This window comes from Procambarus clarkii, chromosome 92, assembly GCF_040958095.1.
Source record: "Procambarus clarkii isolate CNS0578487 chromosome 92, FALCON_Pclarkii_2.0, whole genome shotgun sequence".
NCBI classification, from domain to species: Eukaryota; Metazoa; Arthropoda; class Malacostraca; order Decapoda; family Cambaridae; genus Procambarus; species Procambarus clarkii.
Genome location: NC_091241.1, coordinates 12,415,846 through 12,433,888, shown reverse-complemented (window position 1 = coordinate 12,433,888; position 18,043 = coordinate 12,415,846). Strand labels below are relative to the sequence as shown.

General features: G+C 36.6%; 2 protein-coding genes across 7 annotated transcripts in view; one reads left to right on the top strand and one right to left on the bottom strand.

Moving 5' to 3' along the window:
• The first annotated feature begins 2,321 nt into the window (after positions 1 to 2,321).
• LOC123775042 (serine/threonine-protein kinase Nek1) lies at positions 2,322 to 17,351 on the top strand. 3 transcript variants are annotated; one of them, XR_011226031.1, is made up of 11 exons: positions 2,347 to 2,512; positions 4,128 to 4,429; positions 5,106 to 5,216; positions 6,750 to 6,848; positions 6,933 to 7,082; positions 7,195 to 7,353; positions 8,405 to 8,551; positions 10,975 to 11,991; positions 12,540 to 12,707; positions 14,121 to 14,213; positions 17,212 to 17,351. XR_011226031.1 is itself a non-coding variant. In XM_045769820.2 (9 exons), the coding sequence occupies exons 1-9, from the start codon at positions 2,467 to 2,469 to the stop codon at positions 12,699 to 12,701; spliced, it is 2,193 nt and encodes a 730-aa protein (XP_045625776.2). In that variant the 5' UTR covers positions 2,322 to 2,466; the 3' UTR covers positions 12,702 to 14,010. The 3 variants fall into 3 exon arrangements, 1 of the variants encoding a protein (XP_045625776.2); XR_011226030.1 differs by lacking the exon at positions 17,212 to 17,351 and adding an exon at positions 14,753 to 14,888; XM_045769820.2 differs by lacking the exons at positions 14,121 to 14,213; positions 17,212 to 17,351 and having other exon boundaries at positions 2,322 to 2,512; positions 12,540 to 14,010.
• The window catches only part of LOC123775040 (uncharacterized), a 36,641-nt gene continuing 33,062 nt past the window's right edge, over positions 14,465 to 18,043 (bottom strand). Inside the window, exons 26-27 of one of the 4 annotated variants that reach the window (XM_069319369.1) lie at positions 17,194 to 17,511; positions 14,465 to 15,550 (exon numbers count right to left, since the gene is read on the bottom strand). In XM_069319369.1, the coding sequence (XP_069175470.1) occupies positions 15,531 to 15,550; positions 17,194 to 17,511 (338 nt within the window). In that variant the 3' untranslated portion in view covers positions 14,465 to 15,530. Of the gene's footprint in view, positions 15,551 to 17,193; positions 17,512 to 18,043 lie in introns of those variants that run through there. The other 3 variants (XM_069319367.1, XM_069319366.1, XM_069319368.1) reach the window with 3 other exon arrangements.

Here is an 18,043-nt window from a genome sequence, read left to right as displayed (position 1 = left end):
ACTTCCTTATGTCCGGTCGTGATGGTCAAGCGGATTAAGGCGTCCCTGTACATACCAGTTGTGGGAGTATGGGTTCGAGTCACTTCTGGGGTGTGAGTTTTCAGTTGTATATAGTCCTGGGGACCATTCAGGCTTGTTTGCATTTGTGTTCCTCACGTGTGCCCCAAAGAATGAGGTGATTTGATAAAATGCTATGCCCAAGATTACCATCCGAGTGCCGGCGGGGAAGTGGTTCATATAGCCTCGGCTATCACTTCCTTATGTCCGGTCGTGATGGTCAAGCGGATTAAGGCGTCCCTGTACATACCAGTTGTGGGAGTATGGGTTCGAGTCACTTCTGGGGTGTGAGTTTTCAGTTGTATATAGTCCTGGGGACCATTCAGGCTTGTTTGCATTTGTGTTCCTCACGTGTGCCCCAAAGAATGAGGTGATTTGATAAAATGCTATGCCCAAGATTACCATCCGAGTGCCGGCGGGGAAGTGGTTCATATAGCCTCGGCTATCACTTCCTTATGTCCGGTCGTGATGGTCAAGCGGATTAAGGCGTCCCTGTACATACCAGTTGTGGGAGTATGGGTTCGAGTCACTTCTGGGGTGTGAGTTTTCAGTTATATATATATATATATATATATATATATATATATATATATATATATATATATATATATATATATATATATATATATATATATATATATAATGTGTGTGTGTATGTGCAGAAATAATATTAATAAAACAATTAACATCGTGTAGTGTACTCTATGTATCAAAATATATTACTTTGAAACCCATATCATTCACTAAAAAAAATTGGGCTACTCCTATTACAAATTCGCTACTTTTTGGCCCTCAGCTCGCTACTTTCCGCAATTTAGATCTGGCAACCCTGCTAGCCAGAAGTCCACAGAAAGTCGCTGCAGCCTATCAAAAGTTGCAACTGTTACTTTGCGTGTTGATGCAGTCAACCGGAAGCTCAACACTCAGCCGGAAGTCAATATATAATCAGCCTACATTGTTGTAATCATCCAAAAACCTCACGTGTCCCCCAAAACTCATTCGTGCTGGTTGCCTCTAGTCACTGTTATTAACTGTTCTCTTACGTTTGAATTGTGTAAGCCTGATTGTCAGTCAATGGGAATTTTGAATTTGGATTCAGGTTCACACTATAAATCCTAAATCTCTTATGTATTACTCTCTAAAGCTTGAACGTTTTGTGAGTCATTGAATAAACCTATAAACCTCTTGGAATTTTGTCTTAAACTCCTAAACATATTATGGGGGTTTGTATTAAAATCCATAACATCTTGCGAGTTTTATCTTCAATCCTAAAAAATTTGAGTTTTCTGATAAATTTGAACTTTTTGTTTTTGTTTTGTTTTTACAAGTGTGCCTCGGTTCCCACCTGAAGGGTTTCGGGGTTTCATTCCCACGGCAGGACTTTGAGTTTTTTACTTTAAATTTGTCAGTTTAAAAGCAAAGTATCTTTGATGTGTTTTAAGAAACGCTTCATAATGAAGTCAAACGCTTGACTAAAATGTTTCATTGTACAAATTGTCCTTTTGCTCAAGCAAATTTGAAGAAAAACTCAACAGACTGTATGTCAGCCTGTGTTATTATCACACATTAATACATCTATCGATTATTTACATATATACAGATTTTTTAATTTATTAAATATTTTAAATTTTGGATATTTAAAGTTAGTTTAGTTTAGTTCATTTATTATGCACCCCATACCCATCTTGTGGGCGGTAGTGGAAAGGGTTACAGAGGCACATAATGGGCTCAGGGACTGAACCCCACAATTCATTTAGCTAAGCAAGTTACAATCTTGATGAGCTAGTTACAAAATTCAATATAAGTCGTCACATCAACAATGGGTTCGAGATCGACCTCAAGTACAGGTTCTAAATTAAGCAACTGACATATGTGGAGAGCTAGTGTCAAAATTTATATGTTTGTCCTGCACACCGCCCCCCATCCAGTGGGCAGCGGTGGATAGGTTACAATCACTTAGATACTACCTACAGTTAGCAAACTGGGGACATTTGGCTATTTAAACTTCTCGAATTTGTTATATTAGCTGGATTCAAGGGAGACTGTGCAAGCTGAGTTTTCTTTCCAGGGATAACCGATCTAAATACTGCGTTTGAAACTCTTCACTTGAAGAATAGAAAAGCAAAAACGTGTATATAATATACAATTATACCATTTAATTTACAACAGTCTACAAAACCTATTGTAATTTATTGTAATTATATAAATAAATAAACTTATGTTTTACCGCGTTTTACTGCATGTGGAGAATTAAATATTTTGCTTTGCTGGGTGCGAGCTTTCGAAGGCGGCGTCCATTAAGAAGCTTGGGAGACTGGAAACAAGTAGTTGAAATTTCCGTTGCCCCCTTTAACTCTACTACCATACCTGGGTGACACGCTTATCTGCTGTGTTTTCCTGTTTACGTGGATGTTGATACAGACAACACCCTACCCTGATTTTTACCCAGTAGCTGGTGAGTTATTCTACAGCAATAATTTAGATTTTGGTAGGAGTCAAGTTTCGCGAGCAAGTTTATATCTAAACTTGGTTTATATATATACCACTCGCCTGGTATCAACTTTTTGTTTATTAATGTGAAGAAAAACGTTTATTAATGTGAAGAAAGGTTTGTTTATTCCCATAGTCGGATACAGAAACCAGTTATCCTTAACGAGTCTCCCTTCCGGCAACTAACCTTTCCCAGGTTGCAACTGACATTTTCCTAACTCCAGGATACTGCTAGGTGACAAGTTTTTTTTATTATTATTATTATTTTCTACCACAGACGTGGCCACACATTTACAATGCTAACCAGCATATATACATTTTCTTCTGTTCTCCATGGACAGGGTTAGAGAAGTGTTAAACATATAGTTCAAGGGTTTATTGAACACTCAACCACAGAAGGTGATTCGGTGCTTTTAAAATGCTAAGCTAACCTACATGCGTAAATACTGGTACATAGATACAGTACACAGATTTACGTATGCCCTACATAAAGTGTTTGATGTGTCTTTTACATAGTGTCATTAATTCAAGTTCAAGTATATTTATTGAGACAAGAAAAAATACATCTCAAAGGGATAGAGTAGCATTAATGTACATTCACACACATATACATACAGTACATATATACACACACACATGCATTCACATACATTTGTCTCATTTACTCTGACAGGGTGAGATAGCTGATAAAGAAACTAGTGTGCAATTAACCACTTAATCACTGAAGGTGATGAAGGTGCTTTTACAAGCTCAGGTTATATAGTTACATCATATATATACAGAAACTTGCATAAAGGTCTCGTCCAGACACGGGAAGAATTAAATCTACAATCTTTTGGTTGTGAGCCGACAGTACTGACCTTTTGGCTACAGGACCCTGTGAATCAAATTTTTGTTTTGCTTTTTATGTATGTAGAGGCTTCAGAGACATATTCCATCTAAACTGCCTAAAGTGTTCCACAACTCCATGGATATGAGTGGTTTATACTAATAAAGAAATTATAGTATTGCTCTTCTTAAAACATTATTAGTTACTGTACATATTTACATACATATTTTTTGGAATGGAGCTCTAGTGGATCAGATTGGTTTCAGTGAGGATTGGCGAGTCCTCAGATTGCCTGTTTAAGGTTGCGATATTTTAATACTGCATTGATGTCTTGTCTGTCTCTTCTGCATGAGGGTACGTCAATGTGCTACTTTGTGGAAAATGGGGTCAGTCACAAACATTGCCAGCTGTGTGTTAAAGTAAACTTCCTCTACATATTTTTCCATATTGGTGTATGAAAAGTTATTAAATGTGTATCCTTCCTTGATACACAATATATTTAATGTTGCCGAGCCTCGTAGACATCTGTGATCATCTATGCCCTCCTTAGAGTTGTACATTAGACAATTTGCCATTTATCCTTATTATATCATGTACACTTGCGTTATTTTTATAACGTTTCCAACAAATTTTTTAGCTGACTATTTATTCACCTGGGTGAATTTATTCATTGTTTTTTGCCTCAAGTATTGGGATGCACTAAAGCTTCCATATGATAACATTGCCAAAGTTCATCAATATTTACCTACAGATGACAAGCTCCTGGCTCTTCCATTATTGCAACTTCCACATCAGGTGCAACAGCCTAAAAATTGCAAGTACAGGCATCCTCAAATGTTCAACAGGTATAAAATGACCGATTCACCTCGTCACCAAATGCAAGAACAGTTTGGTAAAGAGCAAAGGAAGAATGATGACATTAGAGTCTCCATTCAAGTGGATCGGCCATTTCCAGCTGTTCTTGGGAACAAACACACGAATGTCCATTCAAATAATCTGCCACAATGTCTTCCAAAAGATAGGAGATGTCTGAGAGAAGAGGTATCATCAAAGGTGGGTTATGCATATGCTACTGTATATAAAAAAATAAAGTATGATAGCAATGGAACATGAGCATTTTTCAGCATGCTTGTGCAGGCTGAAAAATTATACAGTACTGTACTGTACTGTAGTTTAAAAAATGTTTTATCGCCATATTGTACTGAATACAGTATTCTTGGGGTGTTAATTAATGGATGCGGGTTTGTTGCCATTATTCAGGCTCATTGTTTACTCAGTTTTCATAAGTTAACTTGATTAATGCAAGTGCTAATGGTTTCTAATTGGGGGAATGCACTAAATTTGTTGAAGGTTCTTAACATTTTGAATTATTTTTCTTTTATTATTGACATTGATTTACTGTATACTGTACACAGAGAAAATTACATTGAGATATATCGATGAACAAATCCACAGGAGCCGTGATAAGGGTTTGAACCTATGGGCTGGGTGTTACCAGAGATAATGTGATTTTTCTGTGTATTGATTTATATTAATTAAATCTTTATTATAGGAATATGTTGATACAACATTGTAAATGTTTTATAGTGAAATTATTAATGAAAACAATACAGTAATTGATAAATCTGTCTTATTAAGTAGTTTTACATAATAAACAATTACTTAATCCAATATATAACTGCTATAATTTATCTATTGTATGAATTCAATATCTTTATAATAATTCTAGAGACCAAAAATGGATGGAATTGAGGTGGTTGAAAAGATCGGGTGTGGGAGCTATGGGTCCATATGGTTAGTCAAGCAGTCTTGTAACCAAAAGTGCTTAGTTCTTAAGTGTGTAAGTATGAGACTTGTTGTCCTTAAGTGAACTGTAATACAAAAGTCTAAGCAGTTAAAGATTTTTTCTTAAAATCTTTTTTTTTTTTTTTTATTTAAATGTACAGTATTTTGTTGTTAATTAGTTGTACATATATATATAATATATATATATAATTAATTCTTTGTCAGGGGACAGGAAGCCAGTGTGTTTTCATACATGTTAGCCCCCCATTTCATACAGTGAGCCCCCCCCCCCACCCAAGGTCAAATTACTGACCCTGCCAAGGATGCAACCCCACAATAAGCTGACTAACTCTGCTTACCTACTGACTGCTAGATGAACAGAGGCATTAGGTGAAAGGAAATGTGCCCAACCATTTCTGTCCCGCCTGGGATGGGAATCCAGAATCTCGGGAGTGTGTCGAGAACGAGCCCAGGCGTACTACCGAGACCCCTCAATATACTATGAGAACCCGACTGTACTACCGGGATCCATTTAATTCACTGTGTTGGAGGACAGGAAGTCAGTGTTCATACATGTTTGGCTTTTACCGAGGTTCCCCCATCCACCCCCCCCCCAGGCTGAATTACAAGCCCTGCCCAGGATGCAACCCCCACAACAAGCTGACTAACTCTTGATTACGGTACATGTACATACTCACTGCTAGGTGAACAGAGGCATTTAGTGAAAGGAAATGTACCCAACCATTTCTAAACCCTCCTCCCGGGATTTGAACCCAGAATTCTCGATCCCTATATGCAGTGGTACCTCCGTTTTAGAATTTAATCCATTCCCAGAGACAGTTCGAAAACTAAAAATTCAAAAACTGAAAATAATGTGAATTGAATTAATCTGTTCCACATCCCAAAAAATATTAACTTAAAAATACATTTTATACATACTACTACAGTACTGTACTTGTACATTCTGTAGTTTAAAATATAAGTATATCTTACCTTTTGGCTGTGGCCTTCTAGATTCTTTATCATTTTCTTATTTACCCAAGGGGCCACCATCTCTAGTGACCTTGATGAGGACAGGAAGCCAGCAGCTTGTCTAAAGTCCCCTCCCCCCATTAATCCTGAGGATTATTCTCTGTTGAATATTGAACTGGAGTACTTGCTGTCTTGGCATTTACGGCTTCAGCGGGTAGATCATTCCTACAAGTTTATTACCCTATAGGTGAAACAGTATATCCTGTTTTGTCATACATTGTGGCTTTGAGCTTGAAGCTATTGCCCCTTGTGTGAGATGTTTTGGATCTTTTTAAGGTAGTCATTACAATGTTTGATGTGATTTTTGTATTTCCAGGATAATAGACCTGTAATTTTTTTTTTTCCCCAACTGTTCATTGATTACAAGCATTCTGCAGTGCTTCTCTTTGGTTCACCCACTGTCTGCATTTTCTTTCAGTTCATTCCATTATTTAGGCAAGATGTTGCACAACTTGAAATGTTCAAAGCTTATGGTATAATTATAGAGGAGCATGTAGTTTGGAATGAGAGAGAGCATGCATGGAAAGAGTTAAATTGACTGCATTGTCCATTTCAGGTGGAATTGTCTCGTTGTAACCAGCAGGAAGTGGAAAATGCCCGACAAGAAGTTGTTATCCTGGAAGGTCTTAGGCACCCCAACATTGTCTCCTACAAGGTACTATTCTGTTAATGTTGTGAAAAGTGCACAAAAGATGTACAAAATTTAACAAACAAAGTGCATTCTTCCTTGGAATTCCAGGGGTCATTTGAACTGGATCATCGGCTTCACCTTTTGATGGGATATTGCGAGGGAGGTGATCTGTTCACTCGTATCCAACAGCAAAATGGATCATCGTTTCCTGAACAGATAATTATCCGTTGGTTCATCCAGATCACTATGGCACTGCAGGCAAGTGTTAGAGGAAGCATAAGTATGACGTCTACATTATCAATATTCTACTTTTGATCTAATGTGATAATTTCTCGGCTGAAATTTATGCGAGTTGGTTTCTCTTCCTCAGTACCTCCATGCACACAACATTCTCCACAGAGATCTTAAATCTCAGAATGTCTTCCTCACACGGTCAGGACTTATTAAATTGGGTGATTTTGGTGTTGCACGCATTCTTGGTTCAACCACTGATATGGCATCAACAATGATTGGAACTCCTTCCTACATGGTAAGTTACTTGATGTGTGTGTGTGTGTTTTTTTTATATAAACAATATTTTGCAATTAGTAATAATATTTATTATTTATTCTACATCTTGTGTTGAAGCCATTGCTGATTGTTATTTGACCATTGTCAAATGGTTAAATGTTGTTATTTGACCATTGTCAAATGGTTAAATGTTGTTATTTGACCATTGTCAAATGGTTAAATGTTGTTATTTGACCATTGTCAAATGGTTAAATGTTGTTATTTGACCATTGTCAAATGGTTAAATGTTGTTATTTGACCATTGTCAAATAACATTAATGTTATTGTCATTAAATTATTTGACATTTTTTTGGGCGCAGAGTGCGCCCAAAAAAAAGGGTGCACAGCGCAGTGCAGTGCTATAATATTTTTAGAGGCAGACTTCGATTTGAACAGGGGGGGTGGGGAGGGGAAAGAGTTCCTGCTTAAAATGCTAGGAAATCAAACAATCCTTTCACTGCAACACCTCCATTTTAGCCACATACTATACTCTCCTCGTGTCAATTTAGTCTTGGCACTAAATTAGTATTTTTGCAATTTTCTTTACTACAGTGGTACTGGTAAGAAAATGACCTGCTCTTTCCAGTGGCATTATTAAAACAAAAAATTATGGTGAAAAACATAGAAATGTAAGTATGTTGGACATGTCTGAGTCCATTATCATTTTAATTATTAGTAACCTTGGGAAAATACAGTTAAATTTTTCCTTTAACATTCCTTTCCTTTTGAAAACAGTACTTGGGGCATCAAAGAACCTGAAGACTAGGGGGGGCTACAAAATCTTAATCTGGTCCCGAATTTATTCTTTTCCGAGGCTTTCCTACATTTGCGAGGATATAGCCCCACCAACAATTAAGTGAAGTTAGAAGAAAATCGAGAATTATCTGCCTCATCTACTGATGGTGCAATCTTTGGATTTCATTTAATCCAAAAGTACAATTGTACATCTTTAAAAATTCATAATTTTATTAATAATTAGTATAGTTTCCAACAAGGATACTAAACTTCATTTATTATTTTTTTATTTTTAGAGTCCAGAACTACTTGCAGGTCTTCCTTATGACTACAAATCAGATATATGGGCCTTGGGATGTTTACTTCATGAATTGGCAACGTTGAAGCATCCTTTTCCTGCCCGTAACATGTCCTCTCTGATGTACAAGATATACAGTGGCAAGGTAAACTATACAGTTCAGAAAGGGCTATTAATGGTGACAAGTCTTGCAAAGTACAGTAGTGTTACACTACATTCATATGTTGTCAGTACTAATTTAATAGCTTTGATTTCATATTGTTAATAGTAAAATGGTGCATGGTATACACTTGATTACTCATTCACATTATGTATATTGAATAAATATTTTGGGTTAACCCAAGCCACACATGTGAAAAGAAAGGAACCGAGAAATAGAGGAAGGGAGCAATTATGTGGCCAGAGTTGTGAGGTGGCAGGAGAGTCTTGGTATGGGTCCAGGTCGGGCCAAAACATTGTTGCTTTCCTTTCTTTACACATGTACAGTATGGTGTGGTTATTTTTGGCAAGTAATTATTTTAAGCCCATTATAACTTTTTGGTAAATAGAATATTTAAATGTCACAGTAACTAAATGGAGGATGGGAAGTGTTAATGGATTAAACATTTTGCTAGTGACTACTGGAGTCAAATTCTATTTGGATTGTGTGTATAGTACACCATTTATTGACTGTGTTGTATTACTTTCATGTCTATAGTCTTTTATAGTATGCAAAATTTTCTCAGATCTTTCTTTAACTATGCTATTATTATTCTCACACTCTTGTTGTTATTGTTATGCTGTTGCTGTTATTAATCTCCCTCACTGTTATTTGTCTACCGTAGCCTCTTGCAGTAATGTATGTGATTTTCATTTCATTTCTTGTTTTCATTCTACTCATTATGCTCAATTAGTATTAAGCTTGTCATTTAAGTTTATCATGCCCGAAACGCTTTGCGTAATAGTGGCTTTAGGCATTGTATGTACTAGCTCTACCTATAAGTCAACCAATCTTTGTAAAAATCTATTGTATGTATGTACCTTACCTAAATAAACATTTTATTTTATTTAATTTTATTTATTTACATCACCACCTCATCTTGGTGTCAGTCTGTCCTCTCTTTAAGACTAGGATATTATTCCCTCAGTTTCTCGGTAAACCAATTTTTTTTTTCTCTTTTTCCTGCTAACATCTTTGCTATTTCATATATTTTACTAGTTACCTCTGTCTGGTACAGATTCATAATTGTTTTTATCATGTTTATTTATGGTATCGGTATTTATATTTGTATGGGGTTCCCGTGTGATGCCTTGAGTGCCTCTTCATACCTATATTAACCTATAATTCCAATTTACATTTATATACATAAGCTGCTTCTTAGTTTTTATCTAGTTTTGATGATTTATTTCACCCACTACATAGTGTAAAGGTACCTGTACAATACTGTACTTGGGTTTAAACATGAATTATTTTAAATATTTAAATTTGTTGTTGATCGTGAATTTTATTCAGTGATTTGGGGAAAAAAAATCTTAAATATTTTTTAACTTTTGTATGATAGCCATATTTTAGCTCTCAAATGATAGCATAAAAGTTCTATACAGAGAGAAATAATAGTTAGCAGATTTGACATTGTCCCTTAGGATAAGGCTAGGTGTTTGCCCAGTCCCTGTGACTGTGTAAACTTGCCCTGCAATTTATTTCATTGGTCGACATGGGCAGTAGGTGTATTGAGTTGGCAGTTTTGTGTTTGTCTTGAAGATGGTAGGACATGCCCAAGTACTGTACAATGTAAGCTAACTGTTGGTGCACTGTGCAGCAATATTATATTGTATCCAATAATGCCATACATTATAAGGGTGCAGATTCTCAAAATTCCATATAATAGCCTCAATAATGCCTGTAATGACAATTCTTCTTATAAACACAATCTCTTGTTTAACCCCTGTTTCTTATGACCAAATGTATAAATAAATTTTTTATAGTATTTACATCTCGATATGTGGGGTTAGTTCTGTATCTCGTAGATCACATGGTGTATATTAATAAAATTACAAAGTAATATTTGGCACATGTACAGTATTGGGAGACCAAGTGTGATCTAACATTCTGTAGCCTATTGAACATGATTGATTTGTTTGTTGCCGCCGGAGGCGGCTACTTTATTGTGCACCCGATACTCATCCTGTGAGCGGTAGCACAAAACATTACAGATGGCACAAAAGGTCTTTATCAGACCTCATCTTAGATTATTAGCAGTCATCCTATAGGTGAGGCAATTGTAGACGTGTCAAAAGTTGTAAACAAGACGTTTTTGTCTGGATGAATCTCGGTGCAAGGCTTGGCTCTATTCTATGTAGAGTAGTCTCATGACCATATTTCTAGCTGGTTATGATGCCGTTCGGACAATAGTATCTGAGCCAGTGGCCTGTACTGGGTCACATCACTGTTGTCATTACTGTATTGCAAAAGATGGTTATGACATAATTTGCACAAATGTTTGTACAGGTATTGCTTGTTGAGCCACTTCTTTTGCTCTATATTTATCACCAAAAATATATACTTTATTATTTTGATTTTTTTTCTAGGTGGAAGATATACCTGACCACTACAGTGAGGATTTGCAGTGCTTAGTGCAGTGTGTTTTGAACCGTAGGTCGGAGCTCAGACCAAGCACGTCGTGTATCCTTCAACAACCGTTCATTCGCAGTCACATCTTGGTCTTCCTCAATGATACAACCAACTCTGCAAGTGCCAAAAGCAAAGTTAAAGAACGAAATGCTATTTCAGAAAATAAAAAGATAATACAAAATAAGCAGAGAGAAAAGTGTGTGACTAGGCTGGAAAGTGAAACGGATTATGGCCACTATTCCAACAGAAATGAACCTGGCATTAAGCAGGAGAATGTATGTGGTAATGAAAAGCAGTGTGTGTCAGTAAAGTATAACTGTGATTTAATTGCTAAGAGGCATAAGTTTCTTCCTACCCAGTTTGATTCATTACATATTTCAGAAGACAAGACAGATAGAACAAAAGTTGAAACTAAACAAAGTGTATTGAAAGAATTAAAATGTAAACAGCAAAAAGAACATAATCCAGCAGCTGCTGGCCACATTGATTCTCAATCACGACAACGATGGCGCAGTATCAAGAAGTCAGTAGTTGAGAGCAGCAGTGATCATGATGAAAATGGTTTATATATTAGCCCAAAAGTTTTATGTTCCAAGAAGTCTGGAGTAAATGACAATAGATTAGTCACACATTCACTCTCGGCTCGTGAACGGAGGAGACAAAAGAGACTTGAAGGAATTGAAATGGAAAAGTCTGAAACTCAGCTGAAACAGTCAAAGAATAGTCAGGAATTTGTTGAAGAAAATATATCTACATATGACTTCGAGCCATCACATGGCATTACATTTATCGTTAAATCTGCAGAAGATGAGGAGTTTTTTAATTTACTGAGCACGACGCTCAGTGAAGACACCTTGCATACAATTAATGAAACTGATGCCAATGATGTTGCTGTATCACTTGGAAAGGAGAGTGATGGGCTGGAGGCAAGGCTGTGTGAACTTACTAAAGCTCTTGGTAATGAAATAGGGGAGGTGAGTGGTTAATAATTACTACCTTACTCTTTATTCAATTTTATCACAACTTGTGAATATAATAAATTACGTTGTCCATAAATGCACTCTTCCATGTGTCCATCTTCCCATCCCTGTATTAGTCCGCAGGTAGCTCTCTGATGTGTGTGGTTCACCCATAGTCACTGAAACAGGAAGCTTGCTAGTCTATCTAGGTCCCCCTAGACCAGCTTCTGATGACCTTACTCTAGATGCAACCCACAGTAGTTGCTTAACTTCCATGTACCTGTTTACTTGTAGGTGAAAGGAAATGTGCCATACCATTTGTCTCGCCTGTAGATTGAACCTGGAATTCTTGGTTGTGAACAAACAGTATAGACCATTGCATTACTGAACCATATATGAATGGTTTATAATTTCTGACCTTTAAAATACACAATCTTTATTTTGATTCCTTTCTAAATATTCCACCCATGTTATGATTGGTGTTAGATAAATATTAACAGATTTCACATGGCTAATCTGCAAAGCCATGTTTAGAATAACAGAAACCATGTACCTTACTTCAGGATTCGGCTGACTTGGTGACCAACCTCCTGAAGCTAGGTGCATGGGAGGTGTGGGAGGAGCAGCGGCAGGCAGTGAAGGCGCTGCTCGGGAATGACGTCTTCAGCTCTGTGGCTAACATTGTCTCCAACCTCAAGCTTTGCTACACCTTTAGGCACAGATGAAGGAAGGTACCCATGAACCCTTGTTGACTTGATGAACCATAAAGAAAGAACAGGATGTGGACTCAAGGGGTTTAGAAGCTTCCAAAACTGTATTTCAAGATAAGCATTCAACCTCAATATAGTGCAAATTTTTTAATATAGTTTAGAATTAAATTAATACCAAAGATTAATTCCTAAATTGTTTTCCTTTAATATCTTATTTCATAATAGCTAGCCAGTTATAGTTAGTACTGAACATAGGTTATAAATATTAAATAATCTACATGTATATCCATATTAGCAAATTATATTACAATTATGGCAAGATGAAATGGGGACATGGACACTGTTAAAACCATTTTTCCTTTTCTAATTTTCCTTGGTGCTACACAGTCGTCCTTTGAGTCTTCTTTTGATAATTACTTTACCCTGCAGTCATTAGAGTCAATAATCTCCTGTGAATCTGCCTCCTTTGACCTTGCTGCTCTTTGTGCTTTCTTATTCATATCCTAAATGATGTCTAAGACCTTTTTATTAATTTGTTTAACATTCTGGAGCACTATATAGCTTAGTGCATTCTATTGCTAACTATTTAGCATAGATGACACTTGTTAAACTTGATAAATTATTATGCCAAAGACCTGCAACAATGCCTGCTTTCCACATTAAAATGTATACTGTAATATGCTGGTGGATTATATTTGAAAGTTGTAACAATGGCTGCACCTCTTGAGGGACTTAACTTTAAAACTTTAGGTTGTTGGCCTTAGTATTTTGTAATGGTTTCTTGACATCGTTGTAGCTATTAAACACTTCAGTTTACCAAGTGCATCTTCAAAGACAGTGCAGATGTCATTGGCTTTTATGAATCTACTGTGTATTCTGTTGATAATTACTTCTTGCCAAATCTCTAATCCCTTCCTTGGACTTTACAAGAGAGAAAAATTTATCAGTCTTCAGTGCATACAATAGTGTGCAGTGCTACATTTCATGACACTTTTTTAAAAAGTTTAGGTATTTTCATCATACATGTAAACACTCCTAAACACAAACATGCAGGTGATGTCATCTTGCCTTTAATTGGGACATGTGTAAATCATTTAACTTCAGAGCAAAGTGATGGAGCTTTATTTTAAGATTTGAATTACTGTTGACTTCCACTGTGAAATGCTTTAGATGTAAGTATATTCAGGGACCAGATACAGGTGTGATATAGCAGTAGCTAAAATGGTTATAAATTATCATACTGTATACATTTTAATATTTGTTGTAAATTAATAGAATTTTTTTATTAGTTCTCATTTTAATCAATAAAATGTTTACATTTTTATATACAGTATTTTATTTGTGTCTTTTTAATGTCATCTCTCCTTTGGCTGCCAGGAAATTATTCCCAGGATCAGTTTGCATTATCTTTGACCTGTAGTATTCTGCTGGCAGATTTGTGTGAATGACATTGGCCAAAACAGACTAAAGTTGCCTTGAAACTACACCTGCCTTAACAGTAAGACTGTGTACAGCACTGCCAGACTGGTAAGTAGTCTCACACTTTTTAACCAGCTATATTTAAATGGGTGCAATTATTTGCATTGTTGTATAGACAACCTATTCAATTTGTATACTGTACTTTGAAAGATTGCCAAGTTACTCTGAGAAGTAACTTCTGTACCACTTGTACAGAAGAGATAGATTGCTACACCACAACATATATACCTATGTGTACACAACTCTTTGCCAAGCATCCATTCTAATCAAGCGAAGATAGGATAAAAATTACCATGGCATACAGTAAAATTTTATGTATTTATATACATTTCAAATGCCTTTTATATGGTGAAATATATATACAATATGCTTTTAAGGGGCTCAACACTAAGAAAAAGTATTTTAACAAAATATCAAATGTACAATATTTACAATTATCTCCAGAAAGTTCAGACAAAAATTAAATTCATTTTCATTAATGTACAGAAGATGAGCAAAGATACAGATCTATCGGAGAATATTGCCTGAATCTTGTTATTGTATAATAATTTCAAGAATGATAGTTACTTAAACATTCCTCTTGCCAGGCAGACTTGGAACCTAAGAGTTGCAGATTATGCACAGTGCTGGAGATTTATACATGCAGCTCAACAGTATGTAGCGAGCACTGGCACTCTTAGAGTATTGTATCTAGGAAGCCCCAGAGTACATGCACTGTTGGGGTACATGTGGGACTTCAGAGCTCGGATGCAGGTGAAGCACGGATACAGCTCGTCATTGCTTAATATAATTAAATTAAGATAAGTTATCATGCATAGTTACATATGAAAGTTTTTGCAACTCCTTACATGGGAAGGAAATTACAATATGATCAAAAAACTTTAAATTGCTTGAACACAATTTTTTATTAAATTGTACAAATTTGATAACTGAGAATATTTACTCGAAGTCGCTTGACACTTGTGAATGATTTAATAGTAATAAAAATTACTATTTTCTAACCATCAGTAATAGTTTAATTGGCACTTTTGCAATTAGTGTAATACATTGGAAATAAATCTCAAATTTGCTAGACACCATCATTAATCTTTAGTAAATGCTCGGTGTACTAATGCTGTACACCAGTGTATCTTAACAGAGTAGCCAGCAATGATTACAAGACTAAACTGAATATAACTATATAAATTATTTATACCTCAATAATATTTTCATAGTACTCATGAGTTGAAATGTTGACTCCTGGCTAACCAAAATTCAGATACTGTGCAGTACCAAAACATCTCAATACACCAAGTGGTATAAATTATTATTTTTCTAATCTGTAAATTTTACCTTTGTGCAACCCATCCCAAAGAAGCAGTACCCTTATATTCTTGAGACTTCACCTGAAAATAAAATATAAGGCATTAGGTGTATACTCTATATCGAATATATTTCATTTTGTACAAAAAACGTGTTTCTATAAAGTATTCCTGTCTTCAAAATGACCTATCACTGAATAATATGTTCAATTGCATCTATTTAAAGGACTGCCTAATACATTATTACCATTTCCAACTTTCAGGGGGTTGGGGGAGGCATCATTCAAGAAAAAATAGTGAAGGTCTAAAAAAAAATATTGAATGTAATGAATAATCTCTCTGGTAGAGGGCCTGGTGGCTCCCTAAAACTCTCTCACTTGGAGTACTGCATCTAATGGGGTCACAGGAGTTCTAATTGGCCCACTGGGGACCAGAAGCTGGCCCCCCTCAGGGGCATGAAGCACGAGTGACAATTTGCAATTCCACTGGAAAAGCATCCAGAAAGTCAGTGAAGCTATACATACAACTGTGGGGGGGGTGTTAACATAAAATTGTCTGAAACATTCTAAAGAATTCTGCAAATGATTCAAAACAAAACAATATTGATTCCCTCGAAACTAGCTTGAATTTGTCAGTATTTATAGCTATCACCAGGTGGCCCAGTCCACAGCCAGCTGCTTCCCTGGGCAGTTCTGGAGCAGTTCTTGAAAGAAGTATTGCATTACATTCACTGCTCGGTTTTCAGGAAAACACCCCCAGTGGCTCCCTAAAGCTAACCAATCATGGGGAAGTAAAACATGGGATTTAGGAGGAGTGGTGACAGTAAGATGGAGAGAAGCCAGGCTGGGAGACATGGCCGAAAGCAATGACCGATTGGGTCTAGGAATGTTAATCAAATACCAGGCTGTTGGAGCCATGTTAGAATGCCAAAACCCTGAGAACGAATATCAGCCCAGGACATGTGGAAAAACACTGCCACCAAAGCTGCCTACAGTACTTGCAAACATTGTAGGACTGAAGGTTAGACTTAACTTTTGGCCTGTGCCACTGTTTATACCATGCCTAGTACAACAAAAAATAAACAAACTACTAAGTGGACAAGTCCACATAAGCACCATAACTGACCCAACTCGGTACCGATAGCTGCCGCTATGTGGCCCAAACTTTGTGGTTTGAGCTAGTTTTAAGAACCAATCGTTTTGTCAGTCATTTGCAGAGCTACATGGCAGTTTCGAGGTTTTGTTTTCCATGAATCTTTCAGTTGTCTGTAAAGCTTTGCTGGCTTTTCAAATGCTTTACTGGGGGTGGCGGCTTGTCACTCGCTCCCTGCACCTCTGTGAGGGAGACCAGGTTCTGGCTCTGGTCCCTGATAGGCAAAAAACAGTCAAAAAACTGTGACTGATGTAACCCATTAGTTTGGAGCCATCTCAGCAAGATGGATTCAGGAAACCACCATGGGACTCCTCCAGAGAAATTGAATACATAATACAGTACACTGCTTACTCATTCCGCCTGATAAAATTTCGTCTCAAGCCCCCAAACTCTGACTGCTACCCTTGTGTCATGATAACTTCCCATATTTGTCATAACTAATCAACATTCATATCAACCTGTGAAATAAAACTAGGTCAAACTTACTATGATTTTGTATGGAACTTTCATGGATGGAACAAAATTAAGAACTTGTCATATCTGTGATAAAGTTTTCAGTATATTGAGACACTTGCCTATTGTGTTGCCATCAGTAAGGAACACCAGCATCTGTCTGGATCCCACACGGCGGATAGGAGGAAGCTGCTCCTGCTCCGACACCCTAATTCGGCACTCTCCAGGCGACCCCCCAACAGCTCCCTCAACCTCTTCATTGTCACTAATGTGATTAGCATCAATGGGGAATTCTTCTTCCGATGATTCAAAAGTAAGGTCCTCGGGAAGTTCATCAGAGAGAGAGAGTCTGAGGGAGCGTCGGGAGGTAGTGGTGGAGTGACGACTCTGAGGCGTTTCTGGAGGGAGGGTCACTGTCCGGAAACTCACCTCCTGATCACCTGCAATATAAAATTATGCTTTAACAATTGTACTGGTGATATGCTGATACAGTATAGCTTTTTCACATGGAGATTCCTCAGTTGTACACTCACCTGAATACAGTACCATGCACATTAACATGTAAAATCTGTTGAAGTAAGAATTAATTATCCTGAATGAATAAACTAAAGAATAAGTACAGTGTACTGTATATAGTATATTATTGAATAAAATGTATGCAGTGTAAACAAATATTTTAAAACATTCTATATGGCAGAAATTTTTAAGTTGGAATTAAACTTATTTCAAATCAGGTATTGCTTTTAAGAACCTTTTCAGAATTTAAAATTAAATTACAGTACATTGACAAGCATTTTGCTACTTTAAACCCTAGCAAAGTTTGTATTTTTACATATAATTAATGGGTCAGTCAAGTTCACTATGGTAGCAGAAAATTTAACCAATAAATACAGGAAGGTTTTGTCGTCTCGTAATGTACTGTTACTTTTATACAAAACACAGTGATGAGCATAGCAATAGTTCTTAGGTCTA

Bases quoted from the DNA above. Each gene is read 5' to 3' on its own strand.
- LOC123775042 (XM_045769820.2), top strand. From the start codon at position 2,467: ATGTTGATACAGACAACACCCTACCCTGATTTTTACCCAGTAGCTG. The intron at 6,849-6,932 runs GTACTATTCTGT...TTGGAATTCCAG, and splicing joins CCAACATTGTCTCCTACAAG to GGGTCATTTGAACTGGATCA. The intron at 8,552-10,974 runs GTAAACTATACA...TTTTTTTTCTAG, and splicing joins ACAAGATATACAGTGGCAAG to GTGGAAGATATACCTGACCA.